This window comes from Suncus etruscus, chromosome 5 (genome assembly GCF_024139225.1).
Source record: "Suncus etruscus isolate mSunEtr1 chromosome 5, mSunEtr1.pri.cur, whole genome shotgun sequence".
NCBI classification, from domain to species: domain Eukaryota; kingdom Metazoa; phylum Chordata; class Mammalia; order Eulipotyphla; family Soricidae; genus Suncus; species Suncus etruscus.
In genome coordinates this window covers 64,992,277-65,019,722 of record NC_064852.1, presented here as the reverse complement: position 1 = coordinate 65,019,722, position 27,446 = coordinate 64,992,277, and the positions used below count along the sequence as shown (strand labels likewise).

Here is a 27,446-nt window from a genome sequence, read left to right as displayed (position 1 = left end):
CACATAAAGCCCTTCAGAAGAAGGGGCCTCATTAAAATACCTTTTTCCTAGCAGTCACACCTGAGTCCGGGTAGCTACTTCACACCAAGGATTGTCACTTGGGGCAGAAGACATACTCATGGGTTGAGCAAATGCTCTGTGTGCAGGAGGGCCTGCACCACATGATACCCTGAGCATAGCTGCAAGTTGACTCCCAAGCACAGAACTAGGAATAGATCATGAGCACTGCCAGGTTGGGTCTTCTTCTTCAAAAAAAATTATAGTAAGTTGACCTAATTTGGGGGTCTAATGTGTTCTTTTTCTGACCCAATAGCAGCCATAGGCCCTACTTTGCAGAGATTAATTCAGCTGAATGAAAGAAAGAAGAACTAGGGGCTAGTGAGTAGGACACTTACCTTGCATGTGGCTGACCTGGGCTCAATCCCTGGCACCTCAGATGGTTCCCAGAGCCCCATTAAAAGTAACCTCTGCATACAGACTGAAGTAATTCTGAGCACTGCTAGGTGTGGCTCAACTACTCTCTTCTCTTCTACCCCCACCTCCACCAGGGAGATCTAAAGAGACTTGCCCCTTCAAGCAAGTCAGTCAAATGCTTAATATGCTCAGATTCAAATTCTGTGACCTCTCCACGGCACACACATTTTCTGTGATGATTTACCTATCTATAAAATGGGACTTGATCCATTCATCAAATACTAATAGCATTGAGTCTTGGGTGAGTCACTGTATAGTATGTGATTTTGGGAAGTGGTAATTTTGGGGCAACACCTGGGAGTCCTCAGGGCTCTGTGCTCAGGGATCTCTCCTATCAGTGCTTAGAAAATAATATGCAATTGCATGCAGAAGGATGGTAGTTCGAATCCCAGCATCCCTTATGGTCCCCAGAGCCTGCCGGGAGTGATATCTGAGTGTAGAGCCAGGAGTAATCCCTGAGTGCTGCTGGGTGTGACCCAAAAACCAAAAAAAAGAAAACCATATGCAACACCAGGGAGTAAACTGGGGTCCACTACATCCAAGAAAAGTTCCTTAACACCCATGTTGAGTGCTACATATGAGATGTCTACACTGTAGGGATGTGGCCTATCTACCTCTCTCTTTCATTATGTTGGCTGAACAGGAGACTGTAGAATGGTGGCAAGTGCTTGCCCATAGGGAGTGAGGACTAGGAAAGGCCTACCACCCCAGGCTCATTCTATTTATTATATGGTCACTGCAGGGAAGTACCATACCAATCATGCCTAACTCTAGAATCCCTGACATGAGAAGATGGTGGCTAATCTTTATAAGGTCTAGATGAGGATTGAGTGGCCCAATCCCTGCTCCCAGCTCCAACCAACCTGGCTGGTGTCACTTAAACAGTTGGTGCTGCTGAGTTGGGTGGGCGTGGTATTGATGGGGGCCAGGGCCATGGGCTGCTGAGCCAGGAACGTAGGCGAGGGCTGGATCAGTGGGGGTGTGTGTCCAAAGGCTGACCCCAGGCTTCTCTGCTGGCTCAAGATCTGCTGGTAGGCCACTGGGTTAATGGGGTGGGGGAAGGTGAAGGCTGGGCTGTGAAGAAGAGCAGATAAGGGGCACAGGTTAGGGTGGCAGTGAGAGTAGGGGTGCTGTTAGGTTGCCACTTTCTGTGCAAGTTGGTTCTTCCCAGGGTTTAGGATGGGCAAGGGTTACCCTCACTGACACCAGGGCTCTCCCTCTTTCCCTCTCTGTGGCTCCCTGCTACCCACTGTCCTTTGCTCACAATTCAAATTCACCTCTGGCCAGGTTCATCTCCCCTGACTCTCCTCCACCATGACCCCCATTCTCTGATGCCTGACATTCATCCCCTATATTACTATATGATTGATTCATGTCATCAGCACTGGCCCAGAACTCCTGAGACACTTCTAAGTACTCTAATTCATACACATTACAAGGCCCTGGCCCTGGCCCTGCCCGCATCCTTAAACTACAGGTTTTCAGCTACTGTGGTTGGAGTTCACCTGATGGCCCCTGCTGACAAGTGTCCATAGGAGCCGCTGGCTGCTGAGCTGCTACGGGAGTTGTTGATGTAGGCCACCAGTGAGTTGGGCGAGGTCCGGATCATGCGCTGCAGGTCCAGGCTGGCGTCTGAGAGTGGGGAGATGGACAGAGCCCGCTTGCGGCTCAGGCGGGGCGTCACTCGTGGGCTGGAGAACCGTGACACTGCAAAGACATGGAGATTCTGAGCTTGGTGTGTTTATAGCAGGGAGGGGGGGCAGGGGAATTGGCATGTGAAAGACAGAACCTATGAAGACTGATCTAAGAGAATCAGTGGTGGGCACCAGGTCAGGGATGTAGCTTCTCTTGACTTCCATTGGCACATTTATAAAATAAGACCAGACCACACATGGAGAGGTGAGCATCAGCAAGTGAGGACGGTAGCTAATGGAACCCTGAGCACTTGTTAGTGTTTACACCTCTACACCATTAGGTCTGCAGAAATTAGAATTGGAGCTATCATGCATGTCACAGCAAAGTGGATGATTCGGGGTATATCATGACAAAACCCCTCCTATGTGACCAACACCCATGAGTCTCCACTAACCCTTCCAGACCCAGCTCAAGAACAAATGACTCAAATGCTCAATTTAGTGTTGCTTAGTCACTACAAAGAATGAGAAATCCTCTTCCTTATCAGCCTTCTCTCATCCAGGGGCATCACTCTGAGTCCTGTTTATGCCGTCTGTGAGGGACTTTTTCACTTGAATACTGCTGGGTGGCTAGTGCATAGGGAAGACAATGGAAGTTCCTGCTTGTTGCAAGGTTATGGCCCAAGCTGCAGCTGGGATGCCCTAACCTGGTGTCCACCCCCGTGGCCACCCCCAGACTCTTAGCACAGTGCTTCTGCTGGTGGCTCCTTTTCCAGAAGCCTTTGGGCTTCAGGAATTGTCCTGAACAATACTGAAGGCTGGTCAATGCTCCCTCTGCTACACAACCTTGCTCATAGGTATGCTGTTGCCTTCCTCTGTTGGGTCCAGCTCAGACACCATAGACCTACTGTCCTGATGACAGGGACAGATGTCAGGGCCTCTTCTCTATAACTGCACAGAAGATAGGGGATGGCCCTTGAATCTGAATATCTGTCTCTAGGGCTCAATTCATGCTCTGGACTGTTTACAGTGGGATTTACAGGAATGATGTGTCACTGAGACTAAAAAAGGAGTCCTGAAGAGTCCTTCTGGAGGGCATTCTGGGGTTCTTTTCTGAGAGTGAGAAGAATCAGACTGTGTAAAGGGCAAGGTCGGTGGCTGGTCAGGGGGGAGGGGTGATGGGACTGCCTACTGGGTTCCCTGAGCTAGATCCAGTCAGCTGAATGACTGGAGCATGTGGGGGACACAGACAGGATGTCAACAGGATGTTAACAGGATGCAAGGCAGAGGCAGTCCGTGTGCCCCAAAGTACCCTACAGTTAAAGCTTCCTGTGACCTGTACTCTGGTTTCAAAGAGAAGGAGGGTAGGTCTAGAGCTTCTCAGGGGTACTGCCTGTTAGCACAAAGAGGAGGCTCTGCCACATGGCTGGGCATCTGTTCTAAAACAAACACACAGCTTTACTTGCTGGGTTATCCAATAATCTTCTGGACTTTCACTACTCTTCCTCCTTGTCAGTACTCACTTGAAAGGAGACTCCAAGAAAGATGCTGAAGTGCACCTTGCAAGATACCTATTACTTATGAACTGAGTGGCAAATGGGGAGACACCAGGGACAGGAAAATGATCTAATATCATCTAAAGGAAGAAATGCATCTTCGCAATACATTTTTGAGGTAAGACTTGCTGCTAACATTTGGATCCCCACCCTCCTGGGCACCCCTAACAAGAGGAAACAGGCCAGATCTGACAGTGATATTCATCTCTGTTATCCCCACCCCTCGAGGGAAATATGTTTATTAATGCGCCTCTTCCCTTGATAAATTACTAAATAGAAAGAAGAGCCTGGCACTCATTTCCCATGGTTTCTCCTGTGATTTATGACCGGGAGCCCGTGCAGATGCTGCATCTGCTCAGCTGTGGTTATTCTGGAGCTGGCGTCCATCAGCTGCCAGGTGAGCAGCCGGGGCAGGAGCTGGGTACCACCTGTGTCATGGGGCCCTGGCATTTGGATCCAGTTCAGACACAACTCATTCTCCTCGATCCTGTGTCTGCATGTTCATTCCTGGGCCATGGGACAGCAGGCCAGGCATGGACCAGCCATTATGGGTACTGTCAACAAAGCACCCTCCTGGTGCTTACCATCCAGGGGAGAATGGGGCCTGAGCCCTAGGGAGGATGCACTAGGTCCCACTCTGGATACCAAATCTCTCCGGAGATGTTGGAGATGTGCCTAGCACTCCAGCAGGATTTGGAGATGTGTCTAGGACCTTCCCTGTTTTCTGGTTTTGGCCTATGTTACTTTGGTCATATAGCTGAATGCTCTGAGCTGGTTCCTCCAGACAGTGGGAAGTAGCATACCTGGGGGGTACTGTGGGTTAGTGACCAGCAGGTCATCCAGTCCTCTGGGAGTGAGCCTTTAATTCCTAGGGCTCAGGAGTCTGGAAAGAAGGTGGCTCTGGAGCAGTGGGGGCAGCCAGATATGACTGCATACTTAGATGGCATCTCAGTGTGGGGCTGAGTCAGGCCTTCTTGGGCAGAGCAGATACTACTGTGTGGCTGGTCATGGGCATAAAGGAATCTTTGCTGGCTGGGCATCACTTCTGCATGGCCAAGAATTTCTTGCTCACACCTCTCCTTGACCTATGCTTGAAAGCAGGGTGGGGAGCCTTATTTCTGCCAAAAGCCATCTGGATATTTATTGCATTTGTGAGGGCCTTACATACAATGGGAAGGCAGTCAGGCCACTGACAGCCAATAAAAGGCACAGATGTGTGTGTCCTGTCCTGACCCAGGGTCATACCCTTGGTTTTGCAGCCCTAACGAGCCCACAGCCAGCTGGTCCCTACTGCTGCTTTATGGAAATCCAGTTTATTGGGCAGTAGAGACAGTATAGTAGGAAGAAAGCTAGCTTTAAATGCTGCTGACCCAGGTTAAATCCCTGGCATCCCATATATGTCCCCTTAGTCCTGCCAGAAGTAATCTCTGAGTTCAGAGCCAGGAGTTAACTGCTGAGCACTTCTGGTTATGTCCACTTCTCCCCCAAAAAGGAGAATCCACCTTGAAGTCTGGATTGCCCATAGGTAGCTGCATCCCTGACCTGTTCTTACAGGGGAGTAGGAAAGGCTGAGGTTTGGGGATGCAAAGATTTAAAATGACAGTTTTTTTCCCCAAGTTCTGCGAAGCAGTCTCAACTTAAGGGAGAGGGCTCTAGACTTTTCTTTGGAGAAAGGCTATTTAATTCCCATTCCAGGATCTCAGGATGTCTGTGCTGGTCCCCCAGATGATCCAATAGCCACCTAGCTCTCTCTTTCCCTTTCAGATCCTATGGTTCAGCACTCCCTGTGCCTCAGTCTCCCCTGATCTCCACAAGCAGCAACTGTGCCTGACTCAGGCCTGTGGCAGCCCCTCCACCCACCCCTCCTGCCTCTCTGTGGTGTGATCAATGTAATTGGTTTCTGAAAACCCCCCTGGACCCGCAGGCAGCATAAAGAACAGGCGTCAGAACGGAGGTGACACCCGAGTCAAATTAGTGTCAATATGACAATAAAATATACAGCTTGGAGGAAATATGAGCTGTAAACAGACAACATTTCAATCGGAAACATTTCAATCTTCTCAATGCGGTGGGAGTGGGAGGGGGCTGGTGGCTGCTGTCTTCCTGCTGTTAAATCAGCGCTATTCGACAGCATAACACTAGAAAATCCCATTTTAGGGCCCCAGTGACAAGTGGCATATTCCCTGGTCTCTAGAGAACTGCTAGGCAGAAGGATAACCTTGGATTTCCTGCCTGGGTATCTATTACCTCCTAAGGCAGCATCACTCTTCCCTCTTCCTGTCATCACTCAGCATCCTTGAAGAGCAAGAGGCAATGGCCTCCAGCAACTACCTCAGCCTGGGTGGGGAACACTCTGTACCACCCTGAGAATGCCCTGGGTCCTGTGTATGGGCCCTTAGGCCCAGCAAGAATCATTGCAGGGTGAGTCCATGGGAAATCTCTGGCTTCCATGTCACCCCTGGTGTTGCTCAGGGCTTACTTCTGGCTCTGTGCTCAGGGATCGTGTCTGTGGGACTCAAAGGACCATATGAGATGCTAGTGTTGGTTATATGCAAGACAACACCGTTGTACTATTGCTCTGATTTAACATAAATCCATTTAGCTGAGAAGGCATCAAGTTAAACATCTCATTATTCAAAATTACTTAAGTTTTCTGTTTGTTTTTTTGAGGAGTCACACTTAGCAGTGTGAGGATATAGGGGTGCTATTTGGATCACTTATGATATGTGGCCTGGCAGTGCAAGATTGAGTACTGGGGTCACTAAGGCTTGTGAGGGGGGGGGGGCATGTAGTTTTAGAGATGGAACTCTTGCCTCAAACAAGCTAGGCATATGCTCTGTTACTTGAGTCATCTCCCTGTCCAATGACTTGCTTTTTACATCCAGGACCTTGCAAAGCAAATTCACTGCAAGACAGAGTCAGGAAGATCCCCCAGGTTTGCTAGTGAATCATTTGATCATTTGATGGGATGAGGTGTGTGTGTGTGTGTGTGTGTGTGTTGTGTTGTGTTGTGTTGTGTTGTGTTGTGTTGTGTTGTGTTGTGTGTGTTTGTGTGTAAGAGAGAGAGAGGAGAGAGAGAGGGTTTCTGGGGGTATTATCAAAGGTGGGCAGAGCTAGTACAGTGAGTGAATAAGGAACTTGTATTGCAAGCAGCCAACTTGGGATCAATTCCCAGCATCACACAATCCCCTGCACATTGCCAGGAGTAAGACCAAAGCACTATGGGGTGTGGCCCCTAAACCTATACGTAGTATGAGGTGAATGATAGTATAAAGAACACTTGACCAACATACAACCAGTGTCTTTCTAGACTACCCATGCCTAGCTCAACCTGAAAAGCTTCTAGAAAGTTCTCTTTTACACTTCCACCTCTCTTAGGGCATGAAGATGCTGAGAAAGGTGTAGGCAAGTGCATAAGGATAAGCTTTCTTTTTTGTTTTTGTTTTGTTTTGGGGATATACCCAGTGGCATTCAGGGGTTTCTCCTAGCTCTCTGCTCAGAAATCACTCTTGGTAGGCTCAGAGACCCTATGGGGTGCTGTGGAATGAACCTTAGCCATGTGCAAAGCAAATATCCTACCTTACCTGTGGTATGACTCTAGCCTAGACAAGCTTTCTTTATTTCCACCAAGGAGCTTATTTAGTAATACCTAACCAGAGTATATAAGCACCATGTGAGTAGGATGTGGCTCCTGAGCACAGAAAACTAGGCTTGACACACAGTAGGTTCTCACTAAATACTACTCACTAAAAATTACAGTACCCAGAAAAGCATCCTGGGATAAGGCATAGGATAGAGACAAGCTAGCCTCAGGCATGGCACCGTGAGTAGTCAGAATTCAGGGAGCTCTTAGGTTGTACGTGGATGCAGGGATGGAGTGGAAAGGTGGAATAAACCATGCAAAGGGAAAGGAAAGAGGAGGTTAGCGGGGGAGGGCTGCTCCAGCTGTGTCAATGTTTAAATTTTATCACCACCCCAGGAGGGTGGGGATCAGGGGCTCCCCAGAGTAAAGGCTGTGCTCTGCAGTGCTCAGGCCTGGGCTCTGGTGTTTCTTAAACAGACCTTGTCCACATGGTCTATAAGGCAGAATAGAAATGCCTCAAATGTGTGAAAAACACAGGCAAAGGCTCATGTCCTTGCTCCTGCTTTACAGGAACCAGAGCAGTATCAACTCATGACTAAAGTAGCGAACCGCATGGCCAACTCTGATTTCCTTAGATGGCCTCTCACTGGGTACAATGCCAAAAAAAATCTTGGGCTCCTGTAAGCCATCTGATTCAGAAAAATTCCCTGACTCCACTCCATGCAACCCCTTCACTCATTTAGTAATCAGATAGGCCTATCCAGACACCCCCCCCACCCAACCCGTCGCTGGATGTCACTACTTCTATCTGCACCCAAATAAGCATCAGGTAGGCGTGATGAGTTCATCAGCGGCAGCTGACCTGAGTTGGGCGCTCTCACGCCCACTGCTGAGCTCACCTCTTTGCTCTGCCCATCTTAGCCCCCACTAACACTCCCCCAGAAGCTGCCAAATGCCCAGCACCCCTGAGAACAAAGCTGCCTTGTTCCCAGTTCCCCTTCCAGGCTCACTGTAAGCTGACAGCTGCTGCCTTGAGCAGTTTCTTCCCTAATTAGTTTGCATCTTTCTCTCCCAGGTTCTTTTGTGGCTGCCACTCACTCATTCGTCCTACAGAAAGGAGATTTCTCTTAAGGGCCATGCTTCTGCACCTTTTGGGTTCTCCAGTTTGTTATCCAGAACAAGCAGCCTGTTATAGGGTGCACTTCTGGCTGACACTTCTGGTTCAAGAGGTGCAGGAACCTTCCAAGAGAGCAGGTGTGATTTGGAAAGTTCCCAAAGAAGCATCCTGGGACAAGGCAGAGAATAGAGACAGAATAGCCTCAGGCATGGTGCCCTAGGTAGTCAGAATTCGGGGAGCTGTTAGTATGTCCATGGATGCAGGGATGGAGTGGGGAGATGGAATAAGCCGTGCAAAGGGGAAGGAAGGAGGAGGTGGATGGGGAGGGCTGCTCCAGCTGTGTCAACGTTTGACTTTCATCCAGAAGGTGGTGGAGCCTCAGGGCTGACTGCAGAACAGTAGACAGGATAAATATGAACACAAGGCAGCAAGCAGTGAGGTCAGGTGCCCAGGGTGGAGAGAGGTAAACAGGCCAGCCTTGGTGGGTCTTGGGGTGGCATCACTGGGATGGGGACAAGAACAGCAGTGATTGCACTTGTGAGACACAAAAGGACAGAGAAGAAAAGCAGGTGAGGGTCCTGGTGGACACAGGCAGGAGGCAGCTGTCACTGGCCCAGTTCCTCCAAGACACTGGTACAGCATGTCTGAGTTACAGGAGCTGGCATCCCTGTCCACACCTTGTATCACCTAACAATCTCAATTACAGCCAGGTGCTGGACCAACTGTGTCTTCTCTCACCTGGCTGGGTCCCTACCTCTGTGGGTTGATCAGGGAGGCAGGTGGCCACATGAGGCCTGCTCAGTGGTAGGGGGTGATGAGGCAACAGTTCACAGAGCATGGGGAGCCACTCAAAATGGAGAGCCCAAATCTGTTCTCCTTAAACCACTCCAGGCTTTGAAAGTGACAGGGGAAAGGTGCTTGAATGCACAGAATAAATGTGAGACTGTGCTTGGAGCTGAGTAAGTGGAAGTATCTTTGCACAGCAGAGTGTTCTGTTCTGCTCTTTAGTGGCTATTAGGCCCTTGCTCAGAGTTCTGTCATCCAGTGCTGGGACATTCCCTTTGAGGTGTGAAGAGAGCCCCACATAGGCACTGGTCACTCTAAGGGCTATTAAGCCCTAGGTTATCCCTGCTGTCTTCTTTCATTGGGGGTTTGTAGAAATTTGGGACACACCCAGTGGCATCCAGAGGGTTACTTCTGGCTCTATGTTTGTGGGGGTGCTTTGGGCTATGCTCAGGAGAGTATACAGTACCAGAGATTGAACTGGGTATCTTCTATAAGCAAGGCAAGTGCCTTAATCCCTAAACTATTTCTCTGCTTTTAATGATTTTTAATCAGAGCCACAGGTAGCAATGCTGGGGTTTACTTTGGTGGTCCTTGGTACAGGGGATGAAACTTAGGGCCTCACACAGGCACGTCTGTACTCTACCTGTGCCCAGCCTGGAGATTTTCCAATTCCTTTGTTTTCTTGTTCTTTGAGCTACACTTGGCAGTGCTCAAAGGTTACTCCTGGCTCTGCACTCAGGAATTACTCATGGCAGTGATTGGGGGACCATATGGGATGCTGGAAATTGAACCTGTATCCACTGCATGCAAGGCAAATGCCCTACCTTTTGCTCTGCCCCAAGACTTTTTTTTTTGTATGCACAATCTAGTCTCTCCCTGAGCCCCTTGTCTCCCAGCTGTGGGGAGTACCCACAGGGCTGGTGGTATGGACAGGTGTAACCCTTCTCCCAACTTCCTGTTTCCCTAACCTCTTCTTTTGGTATATAAAGCCCACCAGTATTACAGGGCCTCCCTGCACCTTGGTGGGTGGGATTCTGAATAATAAAGAAAAAGTTCTGGCTTTGAATGCATGCGAGAGAAAGCACATGGCATAGGCAAGCACATGGCAGAGAAAGGCCATGAGGAATAAAGCAAGCTGACTTCAATGAATATCTTTTCTGACTGCTGTGTATTATTTCTCCATGCTATCCCACTTCATCAGACCAATCCGCCCGAGGGATTAGAAAAATGGTGCCTGGGGTGGCCTAACCCAACTCATAGACTATGTGTATATATATATATATATATATATATATATATACACATATATATACATATATATACATATATATACACACATATATTATTATTTTTTATTTTACAGGCAGAGTCTGTGTGTGCAGCAGTTCTCACTCTTCTCCACCACAGTGTGCTCCATCCTGGACTAAATGGCCCTGAAGAGGGCATAGAGGCTAACCCAGGGTTCTAAGTTGTGGTGTCCTTGTGCTAGGCTTCTCAGGGAGAGGCAGGTCCAGGGGACTAGGACTGGTCTCTAGAGAGCTGGCAGTGTGAAACATGTAGTTATCTCTCCCACTGAAGATTTTAGAGTAATAAAGTCTCCCATGGGGGGGGAGGGGAAGAAACATTCAAAGGCTTCTGTAAGTGTGAAGTGAGCTGCAGAGAGAAATAAAAATTGGAAAAGTAGGGAAGTTAAGGGGGCACCTGAGAACTTCCTGGAGAAGGGGGCATCAAACAGGTTGCTGAGAAATGAGGGGTTTGGCTAGAGTTTGGCTGTCAGGTAGAGCAATGAGGGGGCTGGAAGGTCTTGAGGGGGTCAGTTCCTTCCCCCCTCCCCCCACTGGACTACCTGCACTTATTTCCAACAATGACCTGGTGGACCAGGTCAGGTCCACCTGGCTGTGGATCAGGTCCACCTGGCTAACCCTAGCACTATTGGGCACAGATCTGGAGACCCCTGAGCTATGCTGGAGTGGCTAGTATGTTTTAGCAGTACAGAGACAGACAGCATCACATCTCTCAGCTCTGACATTGAATAAATGGCCCACTTGGTCAATAACTCCAGGGAGGGACCCTAAGCGCATGATTTAAGAGACCCAAATGAAAATAGCAATGTAAATAATTCAGATCTCCTTACTCCTTCCCCTGGTTCCTCCAAGGCCCCACCCCACTTTATGTGAGAGCCCAGCCCCACCCAAACTGCAGGCCAGGCCTTTGTTTGGCATCACACTATTGCTATCCCTAGCTTCTTTCTGCCTGACTCCCTTCTCTCTTCTCAAATGCCACCTTCCTGGTGAGGATTCCTGACCTCTGTTTTCTATCTCACCTTCCTGCTGTACTAAGTTCCCAGCCCTAGTCCTGGCCTTGTCCCTCCTAATGCACACTAAATCCCATAAGGAAACAGAAACAGGTGTGTTTGGTTCCCTCAGGAACCAGTTTGTAGGAATGAAGTGAGCACATATATGCAGGAAGCAGGGATGGCAGGGATGGAAACCAGCCTTCCTCTTAGGTCCCATCCTTACAGACCCAGTCAGGTCCCTCTCCCAGCAGCTTTAGGCCCAGCACTCACCATCCACTGGGTTGAGGTAGTCATGGAGATGGGGGGTTCCTGTGGCACCCCCACTCTGCATCAGCAGGTCACCATATGGTGCAGGATGGCTGGCCATGAGCGTCATCTGGTGGTAATAGTCTGAGGGGTTGGTGCCTGGAGCTGGGAGGCCAAACAGGCCCCTCTCCTTCAGATGCTCATGGGCCACTGAGGGCAGGGAGGGAGAGACGAAGAAGGTCAGTGACTGGCAAGAAGAGGCAGAGATGCCTGCCTGGACAGAGGGGTTCCTTCTGCCAAGTGCTAATTCTCCTTGGGCACTGAGCTGGAAGGGCTCGTCATACACAGTTTCTCTGGCCTTTGCAGGTCCCACAAAGGCCAGGGTTAGGAACATGCAAAAGAGGTGCCCAGAAGGCTGGCCAGTGGGTCAGGACAGACTTGTAAGGAGAGGGCAACACCCAGAGCTGGTGACCAGGCCAGATTAAGTGCTATGGTCTACCTGCTGGCTCCTTGTCCTTCAGCGAGGACTCCCCACATCCCCAACTCTGCTCAGACTTAGTGAGCCACAGGGAGGATGGTGATCAGAGTATCTCTGGGGTAGCTTCTGAGGAAGAAGACATGCCATGCATGCTTCTGAGCTGGCTGACTTTTCCATGTGCAGAAAGTGGCAATGATTCTTACAAGGCAAGTGACCAGGAGGAAGTTGGGGTTGACACAGCAGGCAGCAGCAGCTGTCTGAGGGTGATATGCCAGGTCAAGCCACTTGGCAGCAGGGGCCTGGGCCAGAGCCAGTGAGGCCTCTGTGCAGAGTCAGCCATGCAAATTAGTAAGGGCCTCTCCATGCCAAGCCCAGGCTCCAATCTAGTTGGGCGGGCCAGGGGGTGTGGTGGGAACTATACTCATGTTTATAAGGAAATCAAGCCTATGGTCAGTGCTCATAGGTTCAAATTCCAACCAATAGGAAGTCTTGTCTCACAACTTGGCTTGCTAGTGATATGTGCTGCTGTCTGCTGAGATGACAGTGTCCTTGCATCATGGGCTTGCTCTCTTTCTTATTCCCCAGCAGATATCTCTCTCTCTCTGCTCTGGCCCAGTCCTCCAGAGAGCTTCTCTTCCCTTGTAACCTTCTTATCATGTATGTTAATTTCCTAGAAAGTTGTACCAAGTTAGCATTGGCTTGTGCAAAAGGCTGATAAAAACCAGAAGTTTATTTTTATTTTCCGGCAGTCTAGAGGCCAGAAGTTGGAAATCTACATGTTAGCAGGACACACTCTGAATCTCTTAGTTGCCTTTCCCAGTTTGTAGCAGATGGATTGTTAGATTCCCGAGCTTGCAAACATATCACTTCCATCTCTATGTATGTACTCATCTTGTGTCACTTAGAGGGACATTTGGCATGTGTGTCAGGCCCATGTAGTTCCTGCAACAGGATCACCACATTTCAAAATTCCTCAGTCACACACGCAAAGAAGGTCCTTTCTCCAAATGCAGCAAATGAAGCCACATCCACAGGTTTGAGGATTAGGTTACCTCCAGGCCTGACTGTTTTTAGACCTCAGAGCTGTCTCTTTTCACCTTGCTTGGTTTCTCTTAGCAAAGAGCAGAACAAATACAACCCTCACAATAAGGACAGTGAACCCAAGGCTTCAGGGAGCACTTCCGTACGCTTGGAGGCTGGACTCCAGCCCAAGCTTTCCTGATCCATACCTCAGCTTTGGCTCTTGGTCACAGCTGGTGGCATGGGAGGCACTTCCCCATGAGAGGCTGGAACACTAAGATGGGCTGAAGAAGTGCTCAAGGCAAGCATGTGGTGCTGAGCTACGTAGTCTGAGTATGCACAGCACAACAGCACTGAGGTAATCTCGACAACCTCCCCCACCAAACTCTGGGATACCCTCCAGTAAGAAAAAGGAGAAGCCACTGTTTTTTGCTTGGGGGAATTGTGGGGGGATATTCCCAGCAGTACTCAGGGCTTACTCCTGATTGTTCAAGGATCAGTCCTAGCAGGGTTCAAGGAAACATATGTGGTGCCATGGATTGAACTTGGCTTTGCTATGTGCAAGGCAAATGCAAATGCCCTACCCACTGCATGATAGTTTGGGCTCAAATGAAGCACTGTTGAGGGCTAGGAAGCAACAGTGTCAATTAATCAGCAGCCCACCATGCCCCCAACCCCCTAGTCCTCTGCCCTCTACCCCAGACAACACCCCAGCCCCTACTCACCTTCAGCAGGGCTAAGGCCCCTGGCTGCCGAGATGGTGGGGAGCGTGGGGCTGCTGTGCATGGCACGGAGGTAATGCTCCATGTGGGGGCTCACATATGGGTGGTGGGCATTGAAGGGTGACTCCCCAGGGCCAGCAGGGTGTGGGGAGAGCCGGATCAGTGAGATGTCGGAGATGACAGGGCTGCCACTCAGGGTAGGAGGTCTGCAGAGACAAAAAGGAACATTGCAGAAGGGCTGACCTGCTGGAGGAGCACACACAGGTCACCCCTCCAAGAAACAACCTTTGTTTTTCACTTTTGCTTGTTTGTTTTTGGACCACACCCGGTGGTGCTAAGGGTTTACTCTTGACTCTGTGCTCAGAGATCATTCCCAATGGGCATATGTGGTGTCTGGGATAGAATCCAGGTCAAGTGTTGGCAGCGCAAGTGCCTTAATGCATTGCTATCTCTATGGCCTAAACATTTTGATTTACAAGCTGATGTCCCCTGGCCACTTATTTTCGTGGACAGCAGAGGTGGCCAAACTGATTTGGCCTGCCATTCCCTCTTCAGAAAAACAGCTACTGGTCTTCCTTCTGGAAATCCACTTTCTCCAAGGTTACTACCATAATATCCTTTGGCACTCCTGAAGAGGAACAGTACCACCCCCCACAGGAAGTGTTGATGCAGAGTCTGAGCTCTCAACTAGACCAACTGACCTGTACAGTAATGGAATTCTGTCTGCTTGGGCCTGGCTTTTCTGGGCACAGATTTATGGGCATACTGTCCTCTCTTCTCTTCCAAATGTAAGTGACAAATCAATCTTCACTTAAGATAAGGCCCACATGCATAAAAAACAGGACAAGAAAACCCCAATGTCCAGGTCAAGAGGCAAAGATCTCCTCTTCCTAACAGAAATGAAAGAGGAATTGGGATAAACCCTGAAAGTGGAGACTTTAGGTGTCAACAGGCTAATGCTAAATGTGAGTATCAGTGATGGACCAACTCTGGAGGAAAAGCTCCGGCATCAGGGTGGGGTTGGGATGGATGAGCCATTGATACAATTTTGGAAGAGTGGGTTCCAATAGGCTTGGTCCTTCTGTGTGAGCTGGGCATCCAGTCTATCTGCAGAAGGGTAAGTACTCAATCTTAAATAAGGGAGGTGTTTTTGCTACTTCTTGGTAGCATCTTTTTTTTTTTTTTTTTTTTTTTTTTTAGTTTTTCAGTCACACCCAGCAGCACTCAGGGGTTACTTCTGGCTCTATGCTGAGAAATTACTCCTGGCAGGCTCGGGGGTGGGGAAGGGAGCATATGGGATGCTGGGATTTGAACCACCAACCTTCTGCATGCCTTACCTCCATGCTATCTCTCCAGCCCCTACTTCTCGGCATCTTTAGCCAAACTCATCTACTAAAAATGTCAATCCTTTTGTGATGAAACCACAGCAAAGTTGGGGGAAAGTACATGGATCAAGGTTTGCATTTGCTTTTTCCTGAAAATATGGCTTCGCTGTGACCAGATAAAGCACTGAGAAGATGTGCGAAAAGAGACTAATCCAGATTAAATTCCATGTCTCTATCAGCCTGGTCCCACTGAGCAAGAAACATAACTGCTTCAAGCCTCAGCTCCCTTGTCTGTAAAATGGGGTGAGTATTTCCTAGAGACATCATGAGGAACAAAGTCCCCCCACCCCAAGGCTTTCTGAGACACTGGCATGGCCCAGTAGAGGTGAGTTGATATCAGAGTATCAGAACCACACTTGGAGAGCAAACCCCAGGTGTGCCCAAGAGACCCTCAGCATCTTCACATGGGGCATGTGCTTATATGTCATAAGCCCTAAAGGCACTGCTGCTCTGCAGAAGAATGAGTTGTCCTCCGGCGGGTGTAAGGCAAAGCTGATTACTAGTGATGTTCAATACTGCGTGAAAAGTATGCTTGGACCCCAACAGGTGACAGCCAGATGTCTTGACATCTGGGTTTCACAAACTCACCAAACTTGGAGGCGGTGCCCCCTGGCTGAATGGATATATTCTGCATTATTATTTTCTAGCTTTTGCAGATGTGATGGCAATGGCCATGCAGGCCCAGGAAACAGGCCAAGCTACTTGCACACTAATGTGTGCATCTGTGCCAACTGCTGGTTTAGGTGCCTTCCTGTAATCTCTCTTACTGGGCAAGAGCCTTCTCCTCCCTTTCCTGTAACCTTCACTGACTGGGCAAGAACTTTCTCTTCCCTTTAAGATAAGGAAAGCTGACTCCTGGATCAGAGACCTTTCTCCTGGTACAGGTTTCTCTGCTCCTTGCAGGGTTTCTGGTTTAAGGGAGCATATCTGAACCTCTGCACCCACCCAGGTCTTTCATATCAATGCATGCCCAATTGTGTGCCAAGTCCTGAGCCCAGCAGAGGGAAACCTTCAGAGGTGAGACATAGAGCTAAGTCTTCAGCCATTTCTCATGCAGGTAACTCAGAGCTGGTCCAATGGGAGGGGACATACTGGGTCAGGGAAGAAAAAAACCAACCAGACTGATTTTGTCTCTCTTGTGGGGCTGGTCCTGCAGGCCTCAGGCATGCTGACCATGCAGTGAACATTCCTGCTCTCTCTGTACAGGACAGGGTATTTAGGAGGACATAAATGGGGAGAGGATAACCTGGGGTGGGTGTAGAAAGGGGACAGTCCTGGGGACAGATCTGGGGACAGATTTGAGATGCATGGCTCTGGAAAGGTGAAGATGGTCCATTGTAAGGACAGTGGTGACCTGGCCTAGAAGACAGATGAGATGCTCCCACTGGGAGATCATTTGGTCTTGCCCCAGCCATACAGGTATGATGGATTCTGAGGCCCAGCAGGGTGAAACCAGGGCACCTGGCACCAAGGCTTCCTTGTACAGTGAATTGAGCCCCACAAAATGATCCAGATTCCATGGGGGATTTAAAAGAACACTTTGGGGTCAAAGGGAAGTCTCAGTCTATCTGATGGAACAAAACCCCCATCCTACTGGCCCCTCAAAGAAGGGGCCAAAGGGAAGTAGCATCATAAAGGGAGGCATCTTGTGTGAATTGGCTCAAGAGGAAAAGTGGGGCTGGGTCTCTGCAGCCAGGAGACAGGTCAGGATCACCCTGGGTGGCCTCTGTCCATGACTGTTGATTCCTCTGGGCCTAGCCCAGATGATGCTCGTCCCTGGTGCACCCAGTTAGCAAGCACAGAAGTCATTAAACAGTTCCTAGATAGTCTCAAAAGGGGGTGGGTGTGCAGGGAAACCTTGTGGCTGCACAGAAAAAGCCCTTAATTGGCTGCCAAGAGAAGGCCTAAGGCCTAGGCTTCTGAACTTACAGAGAGTCCCAGTAGAGCAGGAGTGGAATGCAAGGATCTACATGAGAAATTCAAGCTTTTCTCCAGGAGTTTGGGCCCTGGAAGGGGGAGGGTCAGGACTGCTCCTTAGTGTAGCTTATTCCTTCCCTTGTGACCCCTGATGGGATTATGGCAATTCCCTTCCTTTCCTTCTCAGTGACATGTCAACTTGGGCTGATTTGGACACCTTGTACCCAGGCCAACAGGCTCATCAGCTCACATGGCCATGGACAATGGACACACTAGGCACATGACCATGGACATATCCTCCTGGAAGCCACCCTAGATGTTTCCCTTGCACAGCATCTCTGAGCCATGGCCTTAGCAGGCACATTACCTCTGGACTATAGTTTTACAGGCATGTCCTTAAGTAGGGCTGACTGTGGTCCCTGAATTCATTTCTGTCCTAAATCCCTTTCCATATGCCCATTTGACTGTCAACAAAGATGAATCCTCAGATAGTCAGTAGTGAAAACACCACCACACTAGGAGGGTCTGAGTATATTCTGAAGCAGGAGTCTTATTCTAAGGGCTGCAATTCTTCATCAGCAGATCCAGTGGGCACAGTCATTGGGACAGGCAGCCTAAAGAACACAGCACGATCGCAGTCTTGACCCTGTCCCATCCCACTTTCTTGTCTTCATGCACACAAATCTAGTCCAGCTCTTAGGAGAGAGAGAGGATGCTCTCCATCAGTACAGGGAATGGCACTGACCAGGACTCAGGGCACATAGGTCCCAAGACATTGTTTTGACCAAGCAAACAAAGCCAAAGGAATGAATCTCAAATGGCAGATTCCAAGTGCATTTGGGAGATGAAGGTTCTTCTCAAGGGTTGGACATCAAACTAATAGTGCCCATCTATAAGGCAGGTCCTTCTGGGACTGGGATTCTTTTCTTTCTTAGATGCTAACTTCACCCCAGAGGTGGAGTGAGAGTCAGTTCTGTGTAAGTTGGGGGCTGTTGCAGCTGGTGAACCAGCCTGGTCATAGAACCTCACCAGGGGTTATAGAACTCATTCATTGAATATGTTATTGTAATCTGTTTTCAATTATAGGTTGTTTATCATTATACCATAATGTTCACAATTTTAGATTGCTTTTAGGAAAGGAAACTGGATGCTCAAGACCTGCTAGACAATATTTCACGGTACAGACTCCTCTTATTGTGCTCATTACCATAACCCTTAGTTTTCTAGACTTGAAAATTATGGTGGTTTTTAAGAATGCCCTATACACAATTTAACCCATGGAGGAAAAAATGAAGAACCTCACCGGGAAAGGTTGGGGAAATTGGAGGTACTATTTCAAGCCCACCCCTGGTCAGAGCTTTCCTTCCCCCACCTCTCTCCATGCAGTTGGCTGAGAACCCATGTCTCACTGTGACTTCTATAGACCTGAAAACCTGACACTGATGAAGAGACCCAATGAGGTGGCATCAAGGATGGGTAGAAGGCCCAGCTGTGGGAGCTCATTTTAATAGGTAAAAAGGTTTGGGTGACATTTAGCAGTGCTCAGTAATACCTGGCTCTGTGCTCATGGGTCACTCCTGGTGGTGCCAGGATATAACTAGAGTTAACTGCATGCAAGATGAATGCTTTAACTTCTTGGCCCCTGCATGAGCTCATTTAAAAAGATGATTTCATTCTCCCACATTACAGATACTCACATATGCACCCATACTCTCAAGCAACAATCAGCTGAGCTGGGAACGTCAGCCTCTGTGCAAGCTGCTTAGCCTGGACACTGATCTTAGGCACTGTCTTCTCCCTTTCAGTGCAGCTCTAAGGTCATCTGAGCCCAATCCTACCAGCTGTTTCTTCCAACATTTGCTCACATTCCTGTTAAAATGATTCTAAGTACTTGTTCTGTGCCAGGAACCTATGGGGAGATCGCAACCCAAGAGGGAGAGGCAGACCCACAATTTAGGTAGGTAAGTAGATGCCAAAATAAGAACAAATTCTCTTAAGTATTTACAAGTGTGAAGAAAAGCTTTTCAGGAGGCAGCAATTCGGCTGCATTTTGTAGGACAAATATGTGTTCAAGAGAGTGCATTCAAATAAAGAAAGTAGAATATACTATGCTAGAGTGGATGAATGTGTGTGTAGCGTGTGAAGGTTGTGTCTTTGTGGGGCAGGTACAGGGCACAGAGTACTGTGAGTGGAATCTTTATAGAACTGATGTCCCTGGTTCTGTTGGGGTTTTGGTGGGGCATGTGACCTGACCCCAGGAAATCAGTGCATCACCATCTAATCAAAGATGATAGTGTGTCCCTGAACAAAAGCTAGGGTCTTTTGTTTGTTTGTTTTTTGTTTTTGGGCCACACCTGGTGGTGCTCAGGGGTTACTCCTGGCTGCTGCTCAGAAATAGCTCCTGGCAGGCACGGGGGACCATATGGGACACCGGGATTCGAACCAACCACCTTTGGTCCTGAATCGGCTGCTTGCAAGGCAAACGTTGCTGTGCTAGCTCTCCAGGCCCAGAAGCTAGGGTCTTAGGTGAAGTCTTTCCACAGTTGCGAAGGAAGGAGGTTGAAGCTTAGAGATAGATGCTGGGGGCTGGAGGGGAGAGGCCATGAATGATGATGATACATTGAGCATCAGAGGAAAGCAAGCTAGAACCCGTTCACTGAGTTAAGCCCCTGAATATGCATCCCACTTCACCAGTGTTTGTACTCTTGGTCTTTTCAGTTCCATGAACCAATCCACTTATTTGTTTGTTTGTTGAGCTGGGTTTTCTGGTCTTAGGCAACTATCAAGACCAGTCCAGGCAAGCCTTACTAAACACAGCCACCCCTGACTCAGAGTCATTCTGCAAGGCAAAGCTAGTTGTCATTCCCAGGGCTTGTCCAGTCCTCCCACCAGAAGCATGGAAGGAGAAGGTCCTGGACTTTTGCCCATAACTGTAGATGCTGTGGGGGCAGAGCTATGCCTGCCCTCCTTGCCTGAGGACCAGCCACAAATAGAGCACTCTGGATATGAGGGATGCTAACTGGGGCTGCAATGACAGCATAGCAGATAGGGCATTTGTCTTGCATAAATCTAACTCAGGTTCAATCATTGGCATCTCTTATTGCCCCTGAGCACTGCTAGGAATAATGCTTAATTGTAGAGACAGGAAATAAGCCCTCCACGCTACCTAGTGTAGCCCCCCCAAAACTGAGAGATGCTAATTGCTCCTACCTCATGTGTATGTGTGTGTAAATATACATCCGTGTACACATTATACATAAGTATATGCTATATACATGGGTATAGATGCATGCTTGCAGGTACATATGCTGTATAAGTATCCATGTGTATGCCTATAAACACATATGGTATATATGTGAACACACATGCACATGATGCATATATGCACATAGATCTGCAGTATGCATAGATTCTATGTGTGTATATGGTAGACATGTGTATATATATATGTGTTAATGTGTGGGTATCATGGTACGGTTGGTGGAGTTCTGCAGCAGGGCTTGTTTTTTCCTCCCAACATTAGCCTGGTCTGCTGGTCTACCTGCATCCTTCTCCCTAATGGCAGGGGTCAAAGGAATCATCACCAGGAAAGGCCTAACAGAGCCTCCCCCCCCCTTTCTCCCTTTTCAGCCCCTTAGTTTCATGCACAAGGCCTCAGGGCCAGGCCCCTAAGCCAGATTGGTGGTGGGGAAAGCAAGGTGGAGCAGGAGGGCGAGTGGCCAGAAAGTGGACATTGAACTGGATACAGCCATAGGGAAGGCACTGCTGATGTGGACATTAATATCTGCTGAACCTCAACCACACGATACATCCAGTCACTGCACACCATGCTTGCTCATCTGCTTCTTTATTTATTTTATTTTTTTGGTTTTTGGGTCACATCCAACAGCGCACAGGGGTTACTCCTGACTCTACACTCAGAAATAGCTCCTAGCAGGCTTGGGGGACCATATGGGATGTCAGGATTCAAACTACCATCTTTCTGCATGCAAGGCAAATGCCTTATATCCATGCTCTCTCTCTCTGCCCCCTCATCTGCTTCTTTTAGCCTTTTCTAGCACAGGAATGGACCCAGGATCTCACTCAAGGCATGCACTCCCCCATGAGGCACACTCTTGATCATTCTTTCTTTTTTTTTGGGGGGGGGGGGGCTATAGCCAGCGTGCTCAGTGGTTACTCCTGGCAGGCTCAGAGGACCATAAGGGATGCAGGGGATTGAACCAGGGTTCTTCCTGGGTTGGCCACATGCAAGGCAAATGCCCTACTGCTGTATTATCACTCTAGCCCCTAATTTCTTATTTCCCTTTTAAAGAAAAGGCAGCTGTGAGAGGTGGTGTTAGTGGGAGCTATGCAAGGCAGAGCCGAGATGTAAACTATGATGCCACATTCTACCCAGCATCTCTTCTCACCCAGAGCAAATCTCCTCCCACACTGACTGCCCCTGAGAACTCAGCTGGGTGGGCTCCTTGTAAGACACCTACTCTACTGGAATTCAGGACAACCTAGGGGAAGTGCTGCAGCCGAGGGAGCTTAGACTTCAAGTCACACCTATCTGGATCTGGATCATGACTCTTCCATGCACCATGGTCCTGGTCTGTGTGATATGACCCCAGGTGCTTGTGGTCTGGCCTTCAGGAAGGGGCAATAGCACATTCAGGAAAGGTAGTAGTGAGATGGAGTAGCTTCTAGTACAGCACAGACACTAGAGCTCCTAGTTCTCAAGGTAGAACTCACCATCTCCTTTTCTCCTATATCACAGACCTATAGATGGGGCCCTGCCCTTATCTCTTCCCAATCCTATGCTCTCTTCTCATGCTGGAACAGATGCTCAGAGGATGACATGGCCCTGTGTCACTTAGCATCAATCTGGCCAGGCCTGAGTGAGCCTGTATAGACCATCAGAGAACAGGGCCTTCCTGTGGGAGTTAGGGAGATAAGGTTAGTTCCTGAGCATGGACACATGGCTTCCACTGGTCTGAAGGGAGGATAAGATAAAGAAAAGGGAGGAGTTAAGAGGGTGAATGATCCACAGATCAACCTTAGTGTAGGGGCTGGGGTAGGAACAAATGGGTTCCTTTATGCACTAAGAGGAGGGGCCTCTGCATCCCACCCACAGTGACTATTTGGAGAGGCAGAAAAATGCAGAACTGAGGGATGCTGACTCACCTGGACTCACTGTGAACCATGGGATGAGAAGGCAGGTTTTCGAACCAGAAGGAAGTGTAGGACCTGACAATAAGACCTTCCTTCCCCATGCAGGGTAGTGAGGACAGAAATCAGCGTGAGTGGTCTGAGACAGCCTAAGACACACAATGGTGGTGGCATGGCTGTGGCACTGTCCATAGCAGGAATAGTCTCTATGAAACATCACTTTGCCAGCCAGGACCAGGGTGAAAAATAAAATTCATCCCTGAGGAAGATGGGCCTATGACCCTCACTTCTGTCTGGCTTTTCTGGCTGGTCTCCTAGCAGCAGGAGACACCACAATCCAATGGGGCTGGCACCAATCACTGCCTCGGTAGCATCCTTTCTGGCACCAAGCACAGGCTATGCATATTTCTCACAGCTTAGCCCTTGACAGTTCCTCCTTCATCCCTACCCTCCTCTGGGTTCTGAGAGTATCCATTTCATCTGGTAGTGAGCTTGCACAATACCTGTGTCCCTACTGCAAGGACAGCATCCAGAACTTTTGTTCACTCATGTCCCCAGGCTCAGGCCCAGTGCCCTCTCGGTGTATAAAACATACTAGACACGTGTCTGTACGAATGAATGCGTGAGTGAATGTCCAGGGAATATGCTCAGGCACTGCAGACAAAAGTGCCTTTTCAGCTCTCATTTCACTGTGTTGCCCCTTTCTGAATCCATTGCTTCATCTGTCAAGGATACTCCTAGCAGCTTTGACACAAATGCAGTGAGTAGAAGGGAGGTAAGAGTGATACTGTTTCTCAAACACACATTCACATCCCAGTTTCTGAAACCTGTGAGTGTCTCCTTATTTGAAGAGGGCTTGGCAGATGTGATGAAGGGAAGGGTGCTTCCAAGAGGTTATGGATAATTGGTATGAGTCCTGAACACCAGTGCCAGTGTCATGTAAGAGTGATGGGGGAGACCTGACCCAGGAGAGGAGGAAGCAGCATACAGCATACTCACGTGGGCACTTGCTTGATGGCTGTGGCCACAAGCTAAGGAAAGCTGATAGCTTTCAGAACCTAGAGCTCTTCCATGGTGCCTACAGAGGAGTACTTCCCAGGATCCAGATCAGCTCAACATCTGTCTCTGCAAAGTGTCGGAAGCATAAGAGAATCCACTTCTGATATTTTAAGAAGCCTGAGTGTATGACACTAGGTGAAAAACTGCTGTAATAGGTATCTGCCCTGAGACAGTATGCAGAAGTCAGTGGGGGCAGCCATGAGAATTATCATCTCTCTTCTAAAAGTGGGGCCTTTGTGCTCCTTCTCAGAAAAGCAGGAATCCCAGGAGGTGCTCCAGGAGTAGGAGGTTGACTGGGTGGGGATGGACTGGGGCTGGGAGGGAGTTGGTCTTTGGGGTTTTTTTGTTTTGTTTTGTTTTGTTTTGTTTTGTTTTTTGGCTGGCTAAGCGCTCAGAAATTGCCCCTGGCTTGGGGGGACCATATGGGATGCCAGGGTATCAAATCACAGTCCTGACTTTTGGCTAGCGCTTGCAAGGCAGACACCTTACCTCTAGCACCACCTTGCTGGCCCTGGGAGTTGGTCTTTGGGCTCCTGGGCTCTATGTGTGGCTTCACATAGCTTCCTGGATTACATGGTTCATGACTCTCCAGAGCCTTGCATGAAGCTCCGACATGCTAATGCCTCTTGCCCTGGAGACACTGGCTCACAAGCACTGGGCCCGCCTTTCGGCTGAGATGGTATCATCACTGGGGTGCCATGGGAAGGTGCATGGGGTTTAGACAAGGTGGCGGTTTCCTTACAAGTATAGCCATACTTCTCAGGGCCAGGTATCCTCTTCCACAGGAACACTTGGGTCAGTTGCCTTGGGTTTGCTGATCTGTTGAAGGGAGTTGGATGCACTGAAACTAGTCTTCGCATTCCCCACACTTAAAGGGGACATGTTAGAGCCAGGCCTGATGGGCAGGGCTATAGTCTGCTTTCACCAGCTCTGTGGAGTTAGATAGGTTGCTGTGCCCAAGGTCTATCCACAAGCAGCAAAAACAGGACAGCAGCGTTCCTCCTATTCCACTCCAGTTAGCCCCTCCATGGATGGGGCTGGATCTCCTCTCCTAGGCTATTGGTTTCCTGCAGCTTTTGTGTGGCTGTGTTTGCTTGGTAAGTGAAACTGAACAGAAGAACAAGCTTGTTCAACCAACTTTCCCACACATTCATTCTGACAGTCCTAGATATCAAGACCTTTTCATAAACAGATGAAGGGGCTTTGAGAAAGAGAGACACCATGACTTCTTTAGAGAATGGCCCAGAAGCTCTGCTCGTTCTCCTGACTGAGCTGCAGGTTTCTATGGATTGAGGCCGTTCTGTTCCCACTGTGTGTGTGTGTGTGTGTGTGTGTGTGTGTGTGTGTGTGTGTGTGTGTATGGGTGTATAAATTAGAGAAATGGTCATCCTTAAAAGGGGCTGAAACTCTAGTGCTCCCATTCATGGACTTGTTTATGTATTCGCACATCATTTTCTCCATCAGTCAGTCATTCCCTCAATGTGGGCTTCTCGTGGCTTTAGATGAGGAGCTGGGGGCCCAAGAAAAAATCAGCTAGGGCTCACACTCAGTAATTGCAATAAGTGGTCATCAACCTGGGGTCTCATCAACTCCAAACCTTCTCAGAGTCCACATCTTCACAAATCAAATTAGGTCTGGGCACTGTTCACGGGATTCTAGAAGGTGAGGTACCCCAGTTCTAGCACTCAGAAAATCCTAGTGCTACCAAACTAGAGATCACATAAATACCTTGACAAAAATCACAATGCCAGGGACTGCCAGTTACAGAGGGAGAGCACATAAGGTGCCAGAGAAGAAAGAGGGAAAGAAGGGAAAGAATTCATCCATACTGCAGGGGAAATCTGAGAAGACTTCCTGTGAGGAGGTGGTCTTTGAGCCTGTGCTGGGCTCTTACTTATGGAAGGGCTATGAAAAAGAGGCTGTATATGGTGCAGGCTTGGAATTCTGAGACAAGAATAATCAAACAAAGTCATATTAGTCACATTATATAAACAATATCTAGCTGAAGGTTGGATCAGATACTGGAGTGGGGAAGAACATGGGCAGGAAGACCACAGAGGAAACACAAATGGCTACTGCTCCCTTAGAGCAGGAAGTTGTCTTCATCCAGATTTGAATTCAAGCGAGAGAGGAAATCAAGCACAAAATGGGAGAAGACATTTGTAATACATAACCAACCCCGGGATAAGTACCCTTCGTGCTTAAATCGGCTCCACATCAATGAGAAAAAGAGAACTCCATAAGAAGCTGGGTGAAAGAGCTGAGTAGGCATTTCCAGGGAAGGAGACATGGTTGGCCAGAACACAAGTGAAAGGATGTAATCAATTTTGCTCATCATCTGGGAACAAAATTAGGATCATATTTTGGCAAAATATGGAATGTTGATGGCATCACTCTGGTAACAAAAGATGTGAAGTCTGAGCCCTTAAATCCACAAATGGAAGGAAGGGGTCCGACTCCCCAGGCAGAGGCCCACAGCAGCCAGGTCCCTTGCATGGTAAACATCAGTGACACATAACTTCATGCCCAGTCATACTACTTATTCTGAAGCTCCACCATCCATGTCCTCTGAGCAGACCAGAGCGTGTGTGGCATAGTGTGCCAACAACAAAACTCAGCTGCCACCCAGATGTCTGTCAAGGCAGGCGTTGGGAATGAAAGAAGCCTCACACATTCATAGGGACATCTCAGGAAATAACACTGAAATGAGAAGAACATGCCGGCAAAGTTCCATTCACATCCAGCACACAAAGCAAGACTAAACAGTGTGCTGTTGGTAGGTGTGTCAGGCTTATGGAAGAAGTAATCATATGCTTAACTCCATTGATCAAATCCAGGTCCTGAAACTGGGAAGTACCTGAAAGGACAGAGGAAGAGTGCAAGTGGGACCAAAATGGTTATCATATCCCTGCCCTTATGTTGAGAAGAGCACCAGGATGTGTCCTTATTCTGCCTCTTAGTCATGATTCTGTAATTTTTGTCCACAACATTTAATAAGATCTACCCCCCCCCCAAAAAAAAGATAGATAGGGGTAAGTTGGCCTCTGGTTAGAATTAGCTAAATGAAGGAGAAAAGTTAGCTGCATATACTGGGGAGGAGTATCCACAGGAAATGAGAGGTCCCAGAGAATTGATGTGACACCTGTCGGAGTACATTTGGAGGTTCAGTGTATAGTTTCCCTGTCTCTCAGGATGCTCCTTGAAGCTATTTCATCTGGCAGCTCTCCAGGTTCTTTCTGGGAAGCCCCAGCTGAACTCAGTGTCCACACAGTTAACTCAGTGGACAGAACTGAGCACCCTTTCAACTGTCCCTCCCTAGTAAAGCCATAATAAAGCATTCACTGCTCTTAACAAAGCACAGGTTTTCTGACTTTGTCGACATTGATACTTTTGGGAGGGAAATAAGGTTATAAAGTTGAACTGACAAAGGAGTCCATCCAGATAGAATTGGTTAAATTAGCCACATAGGCAATGGGGTTAACTCAATTACCCACGCCTTATCATGGCCAGCCCCCTCAGAACAAAAGTCAAACAAAGAATCCTGAATGCTCAAGGACCAAGAGAGAAGCACCAAGGAGACTATTCCCCTAACAGTGTGATGACTTGCGCAGAGCTGAGGCAGATAAGAGGTCTTAGAGCAGATCCTCATAGGGAATATGACCAGAAACACATCTGATCTAGTTCAAGAGGTCCTGGGCACTGGGCAGGATACCCCTCTTGAAGTGTCATGGGGTAACGTCTGGGTACATAGGGCCTCTGTGAGAGGAGCTACCCTTGTCTGGGTTGAATCTTCCACAAAGTCACAGTTTTAGAGAAAAGGGACTTCACAGGCTGGAAGGTAGAAGTGAGACCTTCATTCTAGGGGGCAAAGGAAGTGTATTTCTATGAGATGAAGGGTTCCAACTTTAGACATGGTGCAGAGGTTTTGTTGGAGGGCTGGTTCCAAACAGGGAGTCTGCTCTACAGTAGGTAAGAATGCTGAGCCTGGCGTCTGGTTTACTGAAGTCGGGTGTGGAATTTCC

General features: G+C 48.6%; 1 protein-coding gene across 2 annotated transcripts in view; it reads right to left on the bottom strand.

Annotated features, from left to right (window-relative positions):
- Window positions 1-27,446, bottom strand: part of GLI2 (GLI family zinc finger 2) — a 167,680-nt gene that overhangs the window by 20,749 nt on the left and 119,485 nt on the right. For both annotated transcript variants that reach the window (XM_049773136.1, XM_049773137.1), the window contains exons 3-6: window positions 13,916-14,118; window positions 11,717-11,902; window positions 1,980-2,181; window positions 1,338-1,548 (exon numbers count right to left, since the gene is read on the bottom strand). In XM_049773136.1, coding sequence (XP_049629093.1) covers window positions 1,338-1,548; window positions 1,980-2,181; window positions 11,717-11,902; window positions 13,916-14,118 — 802 coding nt within the window. The remainder of the gene's footprint in view (window positions 1-1,337; window positions 1,549-1,979; window positions 2,182-11,716; window positions 11,903-13,915; window positions 14,119-27,446) is intronic.